The sequence below is a fragment of the Chiloscyllium plagiosum genome, unplaced genomic scaffold (genome assembly GCF_037043375.1).
Source record: "Chiloscyllium plagiosum isolate Xiang-an unplaced genomic scaffold, Cpla_swu_hap1 HiC_scaffold_7, whole genome shotgun sequence".
In the NCBI taxonomy this organism is placed as follows: domain Eukaryota; kingdom Metazoa; phylum Chordata; class Chondrichthyes; order Orectolobiformes; family Hemiscylliidae; genus Chiloscyllium; species Chiloscyllium plagiosum.
This window is the reverse complement of record NW_028270145.1, coordinates 119,117,822-119,134,942: the sequence shown is the minus strand read 5'-3', so window position 1 is coordinate 119,134,942 and position 17,121 is coordinate 119,117,822. Positions and strand designations below refer to the sequence as shown.

The window sequence follows — 17,121 nt, the reverse complement described above, 5'->3', positions numbered from 1 at the left end:
TGTTCTGTTATTCCACCAGCAGAAATGGACGAATTTAATCGGCAGGTGAGGGAGTTACTGAGCTGGAAGAAGACAGAGCGTGGTCTCACGGTAGCTCCATCACTACATGACCGATTCGAGAGGGTTCAGGTACACGGCGATATTTTAAGGTGAGGATAAAACCTCAACACGCTGACTGAGTGCGCAAACACGTGGGCAGATGCAGTTTAATGTGGATAAATGTGGGGTTACTTACTGTGGGAGCAAAACAGGAAGGCAGGTTATGATCTAAATGGGTATAAATTGAGAGAGGGGAATATTCATCGAGACCCCCTGGGTATCCTTGTACACCAGTCACTGAAGGTTAGCATTGTAGGTGCAGCAGGGGGTGAGGAAGGGAAATGGGATGCTGGTCTTCATAGTGAGAGGGTTCGAGTACAGGAGCAGGGATATCTTGCTGCATTTAGACAGGGCCTTGGAGAGACCATAGCTGGAATTTTGTGAGCAGTTTTGGTCTCCTTACCTGGGGAAGGATGTTCTTGCTGGAGAGAGAGTGCAGTGAAGGTTTCCCAGTCTGATCCCTGGGATGTCAGCGCTGACACATGATGAGAGGATGTATTAGTTAGGATTACTTTCACTGGGGTTTTGAAGAATGAGGGGGATTTCATGGAAAGCAAGAACATTCTAGCAGGAGTAGACAGGGTAAAGACAGCAAGGATGTTCCCAATGGTGGGGGAGCCCAGATCTAGGGGGTTACAGTCTAAGGATATGGAGTAGGACATTATGGACTGAGCTGAGGAGAAATGTCTTTACCCAGAGAGTGGGGAACCGGGGGAATTCCCTGCCACAGAAAGCAGTTGAAGCCAAAACATTCAGTATTTTCGAGAAGGAGGTGAATATAACTCTTACGGCCAAAAGGATTGAGGGAAATGGAGGGGAGGGTGAGATTAGGGACTTGAACTCAATGATCAGCCATATTGAATGCTGGAGCTAGCTCGATGGGCCAAATGGCCTCCTCCTGCTCCTCTCCTGTCTCTCTGAATGAATGAGAGAGGGAAAGACATACCTGGTTACCCAGGAACCCATCCAAATTTCAGTTCACAGCCCAAGGGTCAATTCCAGAGGATGGGGTCTGGGGGTAATTACAGAGAGTGGGCTGGGGCTAATTCCAGAGGGTGGGTCTGGGCGTAATTACAGGGGGTGGGTCTGGGCGTAATTACAGAGAGTGGGGTGGGGGGTAATTACAGGGGGTGGAGCTGGGGGTAATTACAGAGGGTGGGTCTGGGGGTAATTCCAGAGAGTGGGGCTGGGGGCAATTACAGAGGGTGGAGCTGGGAGTAAATCCAGAGGGTGGGGCTGGGGGACAATTCCAGAGGGTGGAGCTGGGGGTAATTACAGAGGGTGGGTCTGGGCGTAATTACAGAGAGTGGGGCTGGGGGTAATTACAGAGGTAGGTCTGGGGGTAATTACAGAGGGTGGAGCTGGGGGTAAATCCAGACGGTGGGCCTGGGGGTAATTACAGGGGGTGGAGCTGGGGGTAATTACAGAGAGTGGGGCTGGGGGTAATTACAGAGGGTGGAGCTGGGGGTAAATCCAGACGTTGGGTCTGGGGGTAATTACAGGGGGTGGAGCTGGGGGTAATTACAGAGGTAGGTCTGGGGGTAATTACAGAGGGTGGAGCTGGGGGTAAATCCAGACGTTGGGTCTGGGGGTAATTACAGGGGGTGGGCCTGGGGGTAATTCCAGGGGGTGGGGCTGGGGGTAATTCCAGAGGGTGGGTCTGGGTGTAATTACAGAGGGTGGGTCAGGGGGTAATTACAGAGGGTGTGGTTGGGGGTAATAACAGAGGGTGGAGCTGGGGGTAATTCCAGAGGGTGGGGCTGGGGGTAATTCCAGAGGGTGGGTCTGGGGGTAATTACAGGGGGTGGGCCTGGGGGTAATTCCAGAGGGTGGGTCTGGGAGTAAATCCAGAGGGTGGGGCTGGGGGTAATTCCAGAGGGTGGGTCTGGGGGTAATTACAGGGGGTGGGCCTGGGGGTAATTCCAGAGGGTGGGTCTGGGAGTAAATCCAGAGGGTGGAGCTGGGGGTAATTCCAGAGGGTGGGGCTGGGGTAATAACAGTGGGTGTGGTTGGGAGCAATAATAGGGGGTATGGATGGGCACCTATGATGCTGGGATTCAGGCTGAAGATTGCTGTAGCCTTACCTTTTGCTTCCCTCTGCTGGGCTCCTCCATCAGTGAGGATGGGGAGATCTATGGATCGTCCTGCTCCAGTGAGTTGGGGTCTCACCCTCTCGGCATTGGCACAGGGAGATCTTGGAGCACCTGTCCACAGATTCCTGGTACTGGCTGGTTATGAAGGCATGTGGATCATGTGCTTTTATCAGTCGTGGATAGACTATAAGAGCAGGGAGGTTATGTAGGAGTTGGTCAGGCGGCAGCTGGGGTACTGTGTGCAGTTCTGGTCCCCACACTAGAATCATCATAGAAACCCTACAGTGTGGAAGCAGGCCATTCAGTCCATCGAGTCCACACTGACCCTCTGAAGAGCATCCCACCCAACGCCAGTAACTCTGCATCGTCCCTTAACCAATCCACTGTAACGTGCACATTTTTGGACTGTGGGAGGAAACTGGAGCACCCATAGGAAACCACGCAGACACGGGGAGAATGTGCAAACTCCACACAGACACAGTCGCTCGAGGCTGGAATCGAACCTGTGAGGCAGCAGTGCTAACCACTGACCAATCGACCCAGCTATATACACGAAAGGAAGGATGTGGACGGGGTGCAGTGGGAGATTCACCAGGATGTTGTCTGGGACGGAATGTTTCAGTGATGGATAAACTCAGTGTTTTCTTTCAAACAGAGAAGGTTGAAGGCGGTAACTGATAGAAGTGGGCGGCACGGTGGCACAGTGGTTAGCACTGCTGCCTCACAGCGCCAGAGACCCGGGTTCAATTCCCGCCTCAGGCGACTGACTGTGTAGAGTTTGCACGTTCTCCCCGTGTCTGCGTGGGTTTCCTCCGGGTGCTCCAGTTTCCTCCCACAGTCCAAAGATGTGCAGGTCAGGTGAATTGGCCATGCTAAATTGCCCATAGTGTTAGGTTAGGGGTAAATGTAGGGGTATGGGTGGGTTGCGCTTCGGCGGGTCGGTGTGGACTTGTTGGGCCGAAGGGCCTGTTTCCACACTGTAAGTAATCTAATATAATTAAAAAAAAGTAATCTAATCTAATCTAATTATGTGAATGAGGGTGTATGTGAATCTGAAGGGCATGGGCGGGGGGATAGGAAACAACTGTCCCCTTAGTCGAATGATCTATAATAGAGGGGCATAATTTTAAACTGCAAGGGAGGATGTTTATAGGGGATTTAAGAGCAAACATTTTGACCCAGAGGGTGCTGGGGGTCTGCAATATTCTGTGTGGGAGGGGGGGAGGAGGGTTTGAGGCAGGAAAACTCACAAATATTAAAAAGTACTTGGCTGAAAACTTAAGATCAAGGCAATACGTCTAGTGCAAGAAGGTGGGACCAGTGTGGGTGGGTGTGGGTGTGGGTGTGTGTGTTGGGGGTTTGATGTAGGTGTTGGTGCGGTAGGGGATTGGTGAGAATGTGGGTGTGTGGGGAGGTTTGATGTGGGTGGGGGTGGAGGGTTTGGTATGGATGTGGGTGTTTGGTGTGGGTGTGGGTATTTGGTGTGGGTGTGAGTGTGGGTGTTTGATGTGGGTGTGGGTGGGGGTGTTTGGTGTGGGTGTGGGTGATTGATGTGGGTGTGGGTGTTTGGTGTGGGTGTGGGTGTTTGGTGTGGGTGTGGGTGTGGGTGTTTGGTGTGGGTGTGGGAGTGGGTGATTGATGTGGGTGTGGGTGGGTGTTTGGTGTGGGTGTGGGTGTGGGTGTTTGGTGTAGGTGTTTGGTGTGGGTGTGGGTGTTTGGCGTGGATGTGGGTGTGGGTGTGGGTGTTTGGTGTGTGTGTGGGTGTGGGTGTTTAATGTGGGTGTGGGTGTGGGTGTTTAATGTGGGTGTTTGGTGTGGGTGTTTGGTGTGGGTGTGGGTGTTTGGTGTGGGTGTGGGTGTGGGTGTTTGGTGTGGGTGTGGGTGTGGGTGTTTGGTGTGGGTGTGGGTGTTTGGTGTGGGTGTGCGTGTTTGGTGTAGGTTTGGGTGTTTGGTGTGGGTGTGGGTGTTTGGTGTGGGTGTGGATATTTGATGTGGGTGTGGGTGTGGGTGTTTGGTGTGGGTGTGGGTGTTTGGTGTGGGTGTGGGTGTGGATATTTGATGTGGGTGTGGGTGTGGGTGTTTGGTGTGGGTGTGGGTGTGGGTGTGGATGTTTGGTGTTGGTGTGTGTGAGTGTTTCGTGTGGGTGTGGGTGTTTGGTGTGGGTGTGGGTGTGGGTATTTGATGTGGGTGTGTCTGTGGGTGTTTGGTGTGGATATTTGATGTGGGTGTGGGTGGGGGGTGTTTGGTGTGGGTGTGGGTGTGGGTGTGAGTGTGGGTGATTGGTGTGGGTGTGGGTGTGGGTGTTTGGTGTGGGTGTTTGGTGTGGGTGTGGGTGTGGGTGTGGGTGTGGGTGTTTGGTGTGGGTGTGGGTGTGGGTGTGGGTGTGGGTGTGGATGTTTGGTGTTGGTGTGTGTGAGTGTTTCGTGTGGGTGTGGGTGTTTGGTGTGGGTGTGGGTGTGGGTATGGGTGTGGATGTGGGTGTGGGTGTGGGTGTGGGTGTGGGTGTGGGTGTGGGTGTTTGGTGTGGGTGTGGGTGTGCTGGGAGGTTTGATGTGGGTGGGGGTGGGGGGTTTGGTGTGGGTGTGCGTGTTTGGTGTGGGTGTTTGGTGTGGGTGTGGGTGTGGGTGTGGGTGTGGGTGTGGATGTTTGGTGTTGGTGTGTGAGTGTTTCGTGTGGGTGTGGGTGTTTGGTGTGGGTGTGTCTGTGGGTGTTTGGTTTGGATATTTGATGTGGGTGTGGGTGGGGGGTGTTTGGTGTGGGTGTTTGGTGTGGGTGTGGGTGTGGGTGTGGGTGTTTAGTGTGGGTGTGGGTGTGGGTGTTTGGTGTGGGTGTGGGTGTGGGTGTTTGTGTGGGTGTTTGGTGTGGGTGTGAGTGTTTGGTGTGGGTGTGAGTGTTTGGTGTGGGTGTGAGTGGTTGGTGTGTGTGTGGGTGTTTGTTGTGGATGTGGGTGTGGGTGTTTGGTGTGTGTGTGTGTGTGGGTGGGTGTTTGGTGTGGGTGTGAGTGTGGGTGTTTGGTGTGGGTGTGGGTGTTTGGAGTGGGTGTGGGTGTTTGGTGTGTGTGTGTGTGTGGGTGGGTGTTTGGTGTGGGTGTGAGTGTGGGTGTTTGGTGTGGGTGTGGGTGTTTGGAGTGGGTGTGGGTGTTTGGAGTGGGTGTGGGTGTTTGGTGTGTGTGTGTGTGTGGGTGGGTGTTTGGTGTGGGTGTGGGTGTGGGTGTTTGGTGTGGGTGTGGGTGTTTGGTGTGGGTGTGGGTGTGGGAGTTTGGTGTGGGTGTGGGTGTGGGTGTTTGGTGTGGGTGTGGGTGTGGGTGTTTGGTGTGGGTGTGGGTGTGTGGTGTGGGTGTGAGTGTGGGTGTGTGTGTGGGAGTTTGGTGTGGGTGTGGGTGTGGGTGTTTGGTATGGGTGTTTGGTGTAGGTGAGTGTTTGATGTGGTTGTGGGTGGGTGTTTGGTGTGGGTGTGGATGTGGGTGTTTGGTGTGGGTTTTGGTGCGGGTGTGGGTGTGGGTGTTTGGTGTGGGTGTGGGTGTGGGTGTTTGGTGTGGGTGTGGGTGTGGGTGTTTGGTGTGGGTGTGCGTGTTTGGTGTAGGTTTGGGTGTTTAGTGTGGGTGTGGGTGTTTGGTGTGGGTGTGGGTGTTTGGTGTGGGTGTGGGTGTGGGTGTTTGGTGTGGGTGTGGGTGTTTGGTGTGGGTGTGGGTGTGGGTGTTTGGTGTGGGTGTGGGTGTTTGGTGTGGATATTTGATGTGGGTGTGGGTGTGGTGTTTGGTGTGAGTGTGGGTGTGGGTGTGGGTGTTTGGTGTTGGTGTGTGGGTGTGTTTCGTGTGGGTGTGGGTGTTTGGTGTGGATATTTGATGTGGGTGTGGGTGGGGGGTGTTTGGTGGGGGTGTGGGTGTGAATGTGGGTGTGGGTGTGGGTGATTGGTGTGGGTGTGGGTGTGGGTGTTTGGTGTGGGTGTTTGGTGTGGGTGTGGGTGTTTGGTGAGAATGTGGGTGTGCGGGGAGGTTTGATGTGGGTGGGGGTGGGGGGTTTGGTATGGATGTAGGTGTTTACAGTGGGTGTGGGTGGGTGTTTGGTGTGGGTGTGCGTGTTTGGTGTAGGTTTGGGTGTTTGGTGTGGGTGTGGGTGTTTGGTGTTGGTGTGGGTGTGGGTGTGGGTGTGAGTGTTTCGTGTGGGTGTGGGTGTTTGGTGTGGGTGTGGGTGTGGGTATTTGATGTGGGTGTGTCTGTGGGTGTTTGGTGTGGGTGTGGGTGTGGGTGTTTGGTGTGGGTGTTTGGTGTGGGTGTGGGTGTGGGTGTGGGTGTTTAGTGTGGGTGTGGGTGTGGGTGTGGGTGTGGGTGTGGGTGTTTGGTGTGGGTGTGAGTGTTTCGTGTGGGTGTGGGTGTTTGGTGTGGGTGTGGGTGTTTGGTGTGGGTGTGGGTGTGGGTATTTGATGTGGGTGTGTCTGTGGGTGTTTGGTGTGGATATTTGATGTGGGTGTGGGTGGGGGGTGTTTGGTGTGGGTGTTTGGTGTGGGTGTGGGTGTGGGTGTGGGTGTGGGTGTGGGTGTTTGGTGTGGGTGTTTGGTGTGGGTGTGGGTGTGGGTGTGGGTGTTTAGTGTGGGTGTGGGTGTGGGTGTTTGGTGTGGGTGTGAGTGTGGGTGTGGGTGTTTGGTGTAGGTGTGGGTGTGGGTGTTTGGTGTGGGTGTGGGTGTTTGGTGTAGGTGTGGGTGTGGGTGTTTCGTGTGGGTGTTTGGTGTGGGTGTGGGTGGATGTTTGGTATAGGTGCGAGTGTGGGTGCTTGGTGTGGGTGTGGGTGTGGGTGTGGGTATTTGATGTGGGTGTGGGTGTGGGTGTGGGTGTTTGGTATGGGTGTGGGTGTTTGGTATGGGTGTGTGTGGGTGTGGGTGTTTGGTGTGGGTGGGTGTGGGTGTGGGTGTTTGGTGTGGGTGTGGATGTTGGTGTGGGTGTGAGTGTGGGTGTGGGTGTGGGTGTGGGTGTTTGGTGTGGGTGTGGATGTGGGTGTGGGTATGGGTGTTTGGTGTCGGTGTGGGTGTGGGTGTTTTGTGCGGGTGTGGGTGTTTGGTGTGGGTGTGGGTGTGGGTGTGGGCGTGGGTGTGGGTGTGGGTGTGGGTGTGGGTGTTTGGTGTGGGTGCGGGTGTGGGTGTTTGGTGTGGGTGTGGGTGTGGGTGTTTGGTGTGGGTGCGGGTGTGGGTGTTTGGTGTGGGTGTGGCTGTTTGGTGTGGGTGTGGGTGTTTGGTGTGGGTGTGGGTGTGGGTGTGGGCGTGGGTGTGGGTGTTTGGTGTGGGTGTGGGTGTTTGGTGTGGGTGTGGGTGTGGGTGTGGGTGTTTGGTGTGGGTGTGGGTGTGGGTGTGGGCGTGGGTGTGGGTGTTTGGTGTGGGTGTTTGGTGTGGGTGTTTGGTGCGGGTGTGGCTGTTTGGTGTGGGTGTGGGTGTTTGGTGTGGGTGTGGGTGTGGGTGTGGGCGTGGGTGTGGGTGTTTGGTGTGGGTGTGAGTGTGGGTGTGGTTGTTTGGTGTGGGTGTGGGTGTGGGTGTGGGCATGGGTGTGGGTGTTTGGTGTGGGTGTGGGTGTTTGGTGAGGGTGTGGGTGTGGGGGTGTGTGTTTGGTGTGGGTGTGGGTGTGGGTGTGGGCGTGGGTGTGGGTGTTTGGTGTGGGTGTGGGTGTTTGGTGAGGGTGTGGGTGTGGGGGTGTGTGTTTGGTGTGGGTGTGGGTGTTTGGTGAGGGTGTGGGTGTGGGTGTGGGTGATTGGTGTGGGTGTGGGATGTGGGTGTGGGTGTTTGGTGCTTGGTGTGGGTATGGGTTTGGGTGTTTGGTGTGGGTGTGGGTGTTTGGTGTGGGTGTGGGTGTTTGGTGTGGGTGTGAGTGTGGGTATGGGTGTGGGTGTTTGGTGTGGGTGTGGGTGTTTGGTGTGGGTGTGAGTGTGGGTATGGGTGTGGGTGTTTGGTGTGGGTGTGGGTGTTTGGTGTGGGTGTGGGTGTTCCGCAAGGATCTGTTTTGGGACCATTGCTGTTTGTCATTTTTATAAATGACCTGGTGGAGGGGCTAGAAGGTTGGGTGAGCAAGTTTGCGGATGATACGAAAGTCGGAGGAGTTGTTGACAGTGAGGAAGAATGTGTCAGGTTACAGCGGGGTATTGATAAGTTGCAGAGCTGGGCAGAAAGGTGGCAAATGGAGTTCAATGTAGCTAAGTGTGAGGTGATTCACTTTGGTAAGAGTAATAAAAAGATGGGGTACTGGGCTAACGGTCGGATACTTGGTAGTGTGGATGAGCAGAGGGATCTTGGTGTCCATGTACACAGATCTCTGAAAGTTGCCACCCAAGTAAATAGTGCGGTGAGGAAGGCATATGGCGTACTGGCTTTTATTGGTAGAGGAATTGAGTTCCGGAGTCCTGAGGTCATGTTGCAGTTGTATAAGACTCTGGTGCGGCCGCACCTGGAGTATTGTGTGCAGTTTTGGTCGCCATTCTATAGGAAGGATGTGGAGACAGAGGAGGTGCAGAGGACGTTTACCAGGATGTTGCCTGGTATGGTAGGAAGATCGTATGAGGAAAGGCTGAGGCACTTGGGGCTGTTTTCATTGGAGAAAAGAAGGTTTAGGGGTGACTTGATAGAGGTGTACAAGATGATTAGGGGTTTAGATAGGGTTGACCGTGAGAACCTTTTTCCACGTATGGAGTCAGCTATTACAAGGGGGCATAGCTTTAAATTAAGGGGGGGTAGGTATAGGACAGATGTTAGGGGTAGATTCTTTACTCAGCGAGTCGTGAGTTCATGGAATGCCCTGCCAGTAGCAGTGGTGGACTCTCCCTCATTATGGGCATTTGAACGGGCATTTGATAGGCATATGGAGGATAGTGGGCTAGTGTAGGTTAGGTGGGCTTGGATCAGCGCAACATCGAGGGCCGAAGGGCCTGTACTGTGCTGTATTCTTCTATGTTTGGTGTGGGTGTGGGTATTGGATGTGGGTGTGGGTGGGTGTATGGTGTGGGTGTGGGTGTGGGTATTGGATGTGGGTGTGGGTGGGTGTTTGGTGTGAGTGTGGGTGTGGGTGTGGGTGTGGGTGAGGGTGTTTGTTGTGGGTGTGGGTGTGGGTGTGGGTGTTTGATATGGGTGTGGGTGTTTGGTTTGGATGTTTGGTGTGTGTGTGGTTGTGGGTTTGGTGTGGGTGTGGGTGTGGGTGTTTGGTGTGGGTGTGGGTGTGGGTGTGGGTGTGGGTATTTGATGTGGGTGTGGGTGTGGGTGTTTGATATGGGTGTGGGTGTTTGGTTTGGATGTTTGGTGTGTGTGTGGTTGTGGGTGTGGGTGTGGGTGTTTGATGTGGCTTTGGGTGTTTGGTGTGGTTATGGGTGTGGGTGTTTGGTGTGGGTGTGGGTGTTTGGTGTGGGTGTGGGTGTGCGTGTTTGATGTGGGTTTGGGTGTTTGGTGTGGTTATGGGTGTGGGTGTTTGGTGTTTCGTGTGGGTGTTTGGTGTGGGTGTGGGTGTGGGTGTTTGGTGTTTCGTGTGGGTGTTTGGTGTGGGTGTGGGTGTGGGTGTTTGATGCAGGTGTGGGTGTTTGGTGTGAGTATGGGTGTTTGGTGTGGGTGTGGGTGTGGGTGTGGGTGTGGGTGTGGGTGTGGGTGTGGGTGTTGGGTGTGGGTGTGGGTGTTTGGTGTGGGTGTGGGTGTGGGTGTGGGTGTGGGTGTGGGTGTTTAGTGTTGCGTGTGGGTGTTTGGTGTGGGTGTGGGTGTGGGTGTTTGGTGTTTCGTGTGGGTGTTTGGTGTGGGTGTGGGTGTGGGTGTTTGATGCAGGTGTGGGTGTTTGGTGTGAGTATGGGTGTTTGGTGTGGGTGTGGGTGTGGGTGTGGGTGTGGGTGTGGGTGTGGGTGTTGGGTGTGGGTGTGGGTGTTTGGTGTGGGTGTGGGTGTGGGTGTGGGTGTGGGTGTGGGTGTTTAGTGTTGCGTGTGGGTGTTTGGTGTGGGTGTGGGTGTGGGTGTTTGGTGTGGGTGTGGGTGTTTGGTGTGGGTGTGGGTGTGGGTGTTTGATGCAGGTGTGGGTGTTTGGTGTGAGTGTGGGTGTTTGGTGTGGGTGTGGGTGTGGGTGTGGGTGTGGGTGTGGGTGTGGGTGTGGGTGTGGGTGTTGGGTGTGGGTGTGGGTGTTTGGTGTGGGTGTGGGTGTGGGTGTGGGTGTGGGTGTGGGTGTTGGGTGTGGGTGTGGGTGTTTGGTGTGGGTGTGGGTGTGGGTGTGGGTGTGGGTGTTTGATGTGGGTGTGGGTGTTTGGTGTGGGTGTGGGTGTGGGTGTGGGTGTGGGTGTTTGGTGTGGGTGTGGGTGTTTGGTGTTTGGTGTGGGTGTGAGTGTGGGTGTGGGTGTGGGTGTTTGCTGTGGGTGTGGGTGTGGGTGTTTGGTGTGGGTGTGGGTGTGGGTGTGGGTGTTTGGTGTGGGTGTGGGTGTTTGGTGTGGGTGTGAGTGTGGGTGTTGGGTGTGGGTGTGGGTGTTTGGTGTTTGGTGTGGGTGTGAGTGTGGGTGTTTGATGTGGGTGTGGGTGTGGGTGTGGGTGTGGGTGTTTGATGTGGGTGTGGGTATGGGTGTGGGTGTGGGTGTTTGATGTGGGTGTGGGTATGGGTGTGGGTGTGGGTGTTTGATGTGGGTGTGGGTGTGGGTGTTTGGTGTGGGTGTGCGTGTTCGGTGTGGGTTTTAGATTACATACATTAGATTAGATTACATACTGTGTGGAAACAGGCCCTTCGGTTCAACAAGTCCACACCGACCCGGTGTGGGTGTGGGTGGGGGTGTTTGATGTGGGTGTGGCTGGGTGTTTGGTATGGGTGTGGGTGTGGGTGTGGGTGTGGGTGTGGGTGTGGGTGTGGGTGTTTGGTGTGGGTGTGGGTGTGGGTGTGGGTGTGGGTGTGGGTGTGGGTCTGGGTGTGGGTGTGCGTGTTCGGTGTGGGTTTTAGATTACATACATTAGATTAGATTACATACTGTGTGGAAACAGGCCCTTCGGTTCAACAAGTCCACACCGACCCGGTGTGGGTGTGGGTGGGGGTGTTTGATGTGGGTGTGGATGGGTGTTTGGTATGGGTGTGGGTGTGGGTGTTTGGTGTGGGTGTGGGTGTGGGTGTGGGTGTGGGTGTTTGGTGTGGGTGTGGGTGTGGGTGTGGGTGTGGGTGTTTGGTGTGGGTGTGGGTGTGGGTGTGGGTGTGGGTGTGGGTGTGGGTGTTTGGTGTGGGTGTGGGTGTGGGTGTGGGTGTGGGTGTTTGGTGTGGGTGTGGGTGTGGGTGTGGGTGTGGGTGTTTGGTGTGGGTGTTTGCTGTGGGTGTGAGGTGTGTGTTTGAAGTGGGTTTGGGTGTTTGGTGTGGGTGTGGGTGTTTGGTGTGGGTGTTTGGTGTGGGTGTGGGTGTTTGGTGTGGGTGTTTGGTGTGGGTGTGGGTGTTTGGTGTGGGTGTGGGTGTGGGTGTTTGCTGTGGGTGTGGGTGTGGGTGTGGGTGTGGGTGTTTGGTGTGGGTGTGGGTGTTTGGTGTGGGTGTGGGTGTGGGTGTTTGGTGTTTCGTGTGGGTGTTTGGTGTGGGTGTGGGTGTGGGTGTTTGATGCAGGTGTGGGTGTTTGGTGTGAGTGTGGGTGTTTGGTGTGGGTGTGGGTGTGGGTGTGGGTGTGGGTGTGGGTGTGGGTGTGGGTGTTTGGTGTGAGTATGGGTGTTTGGTGTGGGTGTGGGTGTGGGTGTGGGTGTGGGTGTGGGTGTTGGGTGTGGGTGTTGGGTGTGGGTGTGGGTGTTTGGTGTGGGTGTGGGTGTGGGTGTGGGTGTGGGTGTTTGGTGTGGGTGTGGGTGTGGGTGTGGGTGTTTGGTGTGAGTATGGGTGTTTGGTGTGGGTGTGGGTGTGGGTGTGGGTGTGGGTGTGGGTGTTGGGTGTGGGTGTGGGTGTTTGGTGTGGGTGTGGGTGTGGGTGTGGGTGTGGGTGTTTGGTGTTGCGTGTGGGTGTTTGGTGTGGGTGTGGGTGTGGGTGTTTGGTGTGGGTGTGGGTGTTTGGTGTGGGTGTGGGTGTGGGTGTGGGTGTGGGTGTGGGTGTGGGTGTTGGGTGTGGGTGTGGGTGTTTGGTGTGGGTGTGGGTGTGGGTGTGGGTGTTTGATGTGGGTGTGGGTGTTTGGTGTGGGTGTGGGTGTGGGTGTGGGTGTTTGGTGTGGGTGTGGGTGTTTGGTGTTTGGTGTGGGTGTGAGTGTGGGTGTGGGTGTGGGTGTTTGGTGTGGGTGTGGGTGTGGGTGTGGGTGTGGGTGTGGGTGTTGGGTGTGGGTGTGGGTGTTTGGTGTGGGTGTGGGTGTGGGTGTGGGTGTTTGATGTGGGTGTGGGTGTTTGGTGTGGGTGTGGGTGTGGGTGTGGGTGTTTGGTGTGGGTGTGGGTGTTTGGTGTTTGGTGTGGGTGTGAGTGTGGGTGTGGGTGTGGGTGTTTGCTGTGGGTGTGGGTGTGGGTGTTTGGTGTGGGTGTGGGTGTGGGTGTGGGTGTTTGGTGTGGGTGTGGGTGTTTGGTGTGGGTGTGAGTGTGGGTGTTTGGTGTGGGTGTGGGTGTTTGGTGTTTGGTGTGGGTGTGAGTGTGGGTGTTTGATGTGGGTGTGGGTGTGGGTGTGGGTGTGGGTGTTTGATGTGGGTGTGGGTGTGGGTGTTTGGTGTGGGTGTGCGTGTTCGGTGTGGGTTTTAGATTACATACATTAGATTAGATTACATACTGTGTGAAAACAGGCCCTTCGGTTCAACAAGTCCACACCGACCCGGTGTGGGTGTGGGTGGGGGTGTTTGATGTGGGTGTGGCTGGGTGTTTGGTATGGGTGTGGGTGTGGGTGTGGGTGTGGGTGTGGGTGTTTGGTGTGGGTGTGGGTGTGGGTGTGGGTGTGGGTGTGGGTGTGGGTGTGGGTGTTTGGTGTGGGTGTGGGTGTGGGTGTGGGTGTGGGTGTGCGTGTTCGGTGTGGGTTTTAGATTACATACATTAGATTAGATTACATACTGTGTGGAAACAGGCCCTTCGGTTCAACAAGTCCACACCGACCCGATGTGGGTGTGGGTGGGGGTGTTTGATGTGGGTGTGGATGGGTGTTTGGTATGGGTGTGGGTGTGGGTGTTTGGTGTGGGTGTGGGTGTGGGTGTGGGTGTGGGTGTGGGTGTTTGGTGTGGGTGTGGGTGTGGGTGTGGGTGTGGGTGTTTGGTGTGGGTGTGGGTGTGGGTGTGGGTGTGGGTGTGGGTGTGGGTGTTTGGTGTGGGTGTGGGTGTGGGTGTGGGTGTGGGTGTTTGGTGTGGGTGTGGGTGTGGGTGTGGGTGTTTGGTGTGGGTGTTTGCTGTGGGTGTGAGGTGTGTGTTTGAAGTGGGTTTGGGTGTTTGGTGTGGGTGTTGGGTGTTTGGTGTGTGTGTTTGGTGTGGGTGTGGGTGTTTGGTGTGGGTGTTTGGTGTGGGTGTGGGTGTTTGGTGTGGGTGTGGGTGTGGGTGTTTGCTGTGGGTGTGGGTGTGGGTGTGGGTGTGGGTGTGGGTGTTTGGTGTGGGTGTGCGTGTTTGGTGTGGGTGTGGGTGTTTGGTGTGGGTGTGGGTGTTTGGTGTGGGTGTGGGTGTGGGTGTGGGTGTTTGGTGTGGGTGTGGGTGTTTGGTGTGGGTGTGGGTGTTTGGTGTGGGTGTGGGTGTGGGTCTGGGTGTTTGGTGTGGGTGTGAGTGTGGTTGATTGGTGTGGGTGTGGGTGTTTGGTGTGGGTGTGAGTGTGGGTGTTTGGTGTGGGTGTGAGTGTGGGTGTTTGGTGTGGGTGTGGGTGTTTGGTGTGGGTGTGGGTGTTTGCTGTGGGTGTGGGTGTGGGTGTTTGGTGTGGGTGTGGGTGTGGGTGTGGGTGTTTGGTGTGGGTGTGGGTGTGGGTCTGGGTGTTTGGTGTGGGTGTGGGTGTGGGTGTTTGGTGTGGGTGTGGGTGTGGGTGTGGGTGTTTGGTGTGGGTGTGGGTGTTTGGTGTGGGTGTGGGTGTTTGCTGTGGGTGTGGGTGTGGGTGTTTGGTGTGGGTGTGGGTGTGGGTGTTTGGTGTGGGTGTGAGTGTGGGTGTTTGGTGTGGGTGTGGGTGTTTGGTGTTTGGTGTGGGTGTGAGTGTGGGTGTTTGATGTGGGTGTGGGTGTGGGTGTGGGTGTGGGTGTGGGTGTGGGTGTGGGTGTGGGTGTGGGTGTTTGGTGTGGGTGTGGGTGTGGGTGTTTGGTGTGGGTGTGGGTGTGGGTGTTTGGTGTGGGTGTGCGTGTTCGGTGTGGGTTTTAGATTACATACATTAGATTAGATTACATACTGTGTGGAAACAGGCCCTTCGGTTCAACAAGTCCACACCGACCCACCGAAGCACAACCCACTCAGACCCAATCCCCTACATTTACCCCTACATGTGGGTGTGGGCATTTGATGTGGGTGTGGGTGTGGGTAGTTGATGTGGGTGTGGGTGTGGATGTGGGTGTGGGTGTTTGATGTGGATGTGGGTGTGGGTGTGGGTGTTTGGTGTGGATGTGGGTGGGAGGGTTTGGTGTGGGTGTGGGTATGGGTGTTTGGTGTGGGTGTGGGTGTGTGTTTGATGTGGGTGTGGGTGTGGGTGTGGGTGTTTGGTGTGGATGTGGGTGGGAGGGTTTGGTGTGGGTGTGGGTATGAGTGTGGGTGTTTGGGTGTTTGATGTGGGTGATTGGTGTGGGTGTGGGTGTGGGTGTTTGGTGTTGGTGTGAGTGTGGGTGTTTGATGTGGGTGTGGGTGTGGTTGATTGGTGTGGGTGTGGGTGTTTGGTGTGGATGTGGGTGTTTGCTGTGGGTGTGAGTGTGGGTGTGTGTGTTGGGGGTTTGGTGTGGGTGTGGGTGTGGTAGGGGATTGGTGTGGGTGTGTGGGGAGGTTTGGTGTGGGTGTGGGTGTGCGGGGAGGTTTGGTGTGGATGTGGGTGGGGGATTTGGTGTGGGTGTGGGTCGGTGGGTTTGGTGTGGGTGTGGGTGTGGTAGGGGATGGGTGTGGGTGTGGGTTGGGGGTTTGGTGTGGGTGTGGGTGTGGTAGGGGATGGGTGTGGGTGTGTGGGGAGGTTTGGTGTGGGTGTGGGTGTGCGGGGAGGTTTGGTGTGGATGTGGGTGGGGGATTTGGTGTGGGTGTGGGTCGGTGGGTTTGGTGTGGGTGGGGTGTATTTTTGCTGGTACACGGCTAAGTGGGATGGTGCGTTGATGTCTGTTGAATGTTTCCTTGCTGACAGGTACCAGGGTAATTCTGGGACCTCTGGTGATGTCGGCTGCTTCGTGGCTTCTCAACCACTTCCCAAACACAACAATTACTTCGAGGTATGTTGCTGATTGGATTTGAACTCCTTCTCCAACTTGGAGATCTTTGGTAACCCAGCACCCTCAGGTTGATTGAAGGCTGGCCTGAGAGAGGGGTGGGACTGGAAGGAGGGTAATGGGCAATCAGCATGCCCTTGGGGAAAGTGTGCAGGAGTGGTTGGGGTTCACGACAGAATAATTGATTCATCACTGATCGTCAATGCTGCTTTTAGAGGTTGGAACGTGAATAATGAAGAGGAGATAAAGAGCCTACAAAGGGATACCAACACATTCATTGAGTGGACAAAGATATAACCAATGGATAATAATGTTGGGAAATGTGAAATTGTCCAATTTTGCAGAAGGAATGAAAAAGCAGTTTATTATCTAAATAGTGAGAAACTGCAGAGCTCAGAGATGCAAAGGGATCTGGGTGTCCAAGTGTAGGAATCACAGAAGGACAGTCTGCAGGGTCAGCAAGTGATCAGGAACGCTCATAGAATGAGATGGTTTATTGTGAGAGGAACTGAATGTGAGAGTAGGGAGGTTATGTCTCAGGCATGAGCACTGTGTGCGGCACAGGTCACTGGACCGACAGAGGGATGGGAATGTGTTGGAAGCTGTTCAGAGAAGGTTTACCAGGCTAACCCCTGGACTGAGTGGATTGTCATCTGGGGAAAGGCCGGACTGACTAGGCCTGAGGGTGGGAGGTTAGAAGAGTCAGAGGGGACTGAATTGAGACAGATAAGACCCTGAGGGGAGCTGTCCGGGCGCATGTGGAAAGGAGGTGGGAGTACCAAGAACTAGGGGTCATTGTTTAAATGGGATTTAAACAGAGATGAGGGAACATTTCTTTCTCCCTGAGGGCTGTGAGCCTTTGGAATTCCCTTCCTTCAAAAGGTGGTGGTTCCACAATCTTTAAATATTTTTCCAGCAGAGATCGATAGTTTAGTGATGGCCAAGGGGATGGAACTTTATCGGGGAAATGAGGAATGTCAAGTTCAGGTAAAAGCTCAAAGGGCTGAATGGCCTTCTCTTGTTCCATGTTCGTGTGTCTCTCCCTCCCTCTCTCTGTCCCTCCCTCTCTCTGTCCCTCCCTCTCTCTGTCCCTCCCTCTCTGTCTCTCTCTCTCTCTGTCCCTCCCTCTCTCTGTCCCTCCCTCTCTGTCTCTCTCTCCCTCCCTCTCTCTGTCCCTCCCTCTCTCTGTCCCTCCCTCTCTGTCTCTCTCTCTCCCTCCCTCTCTCTGTCCCTCCCTCTCTCTGTCCCTCCCTCTCTGTCTCTCTCTCTCCCTCCCTCTCTCTGTCCCTCCCTCTCTCTGTCCCTCCCTCTCTGTCTCTCTCTCTCCCTCCCTCTCTCGACCTCCCTTTCTCTCCCTTCCTTTCTATCCCCCTCTCTCTCTGTCTCTCCCTCTCTCTCCCTCACTCTCTGTCCCTCCCTCTCTGTCGGTCCCTCTCTCCCTATCCCTCCCTCTCTGTCTCTCCCTCTCCCTCCCTCCCTCTCTGTCCGTCCCATTCTCTTCCCCCCTTTCTGTCCCCCTCTCTCTCTCTCTGTCCCTCCCTCTCTCTCTATCCCTCTCACTCTCTCCCTCCCTCTCTCTCTGTCTCTCCCTCTCTCTCTTCCTCTGTCCCTCCCTCTCTCTATCCCTCTCTCTTTGTCCCTCCCTCTCTCTCTCTCCCTCCCTCTC

General features: G+C 55.3%; 1 protein-coding gene across 2 annotated transcripts in view; it reads left to right on the top strand.

Moving 5' to 3' along the window:
- The window catches only part of LOC148149685 (SPRY domain-containing protein 3-like), a 1,210,740-nt gene that overhangs the window by 30,950 nt on the left and 1,162,669 nt on the right, over window positions 1-17,121 (top strand). Inside the window, exons 2-3 of one of the 2 annotated variants that reach the window (XM_087988635.1) lie at window positions 23-149; window positions 15,374-15,458. In XM_087988635.1, the coding sequence (XP_087844761.1) occupies window positions 25-149; window positions 15,374-15,458 (210 nt within the window). In that variant the 5' untranslated portion in view covers window positions 23-24. Of the gene's footprint in view, window positions 1-19; window positions 150-15,373; window positions 15,459-17,121 lie in introns of both variants that reach the window. The other variant, XM_087988636.1, reaches the window with a different exon arrangement.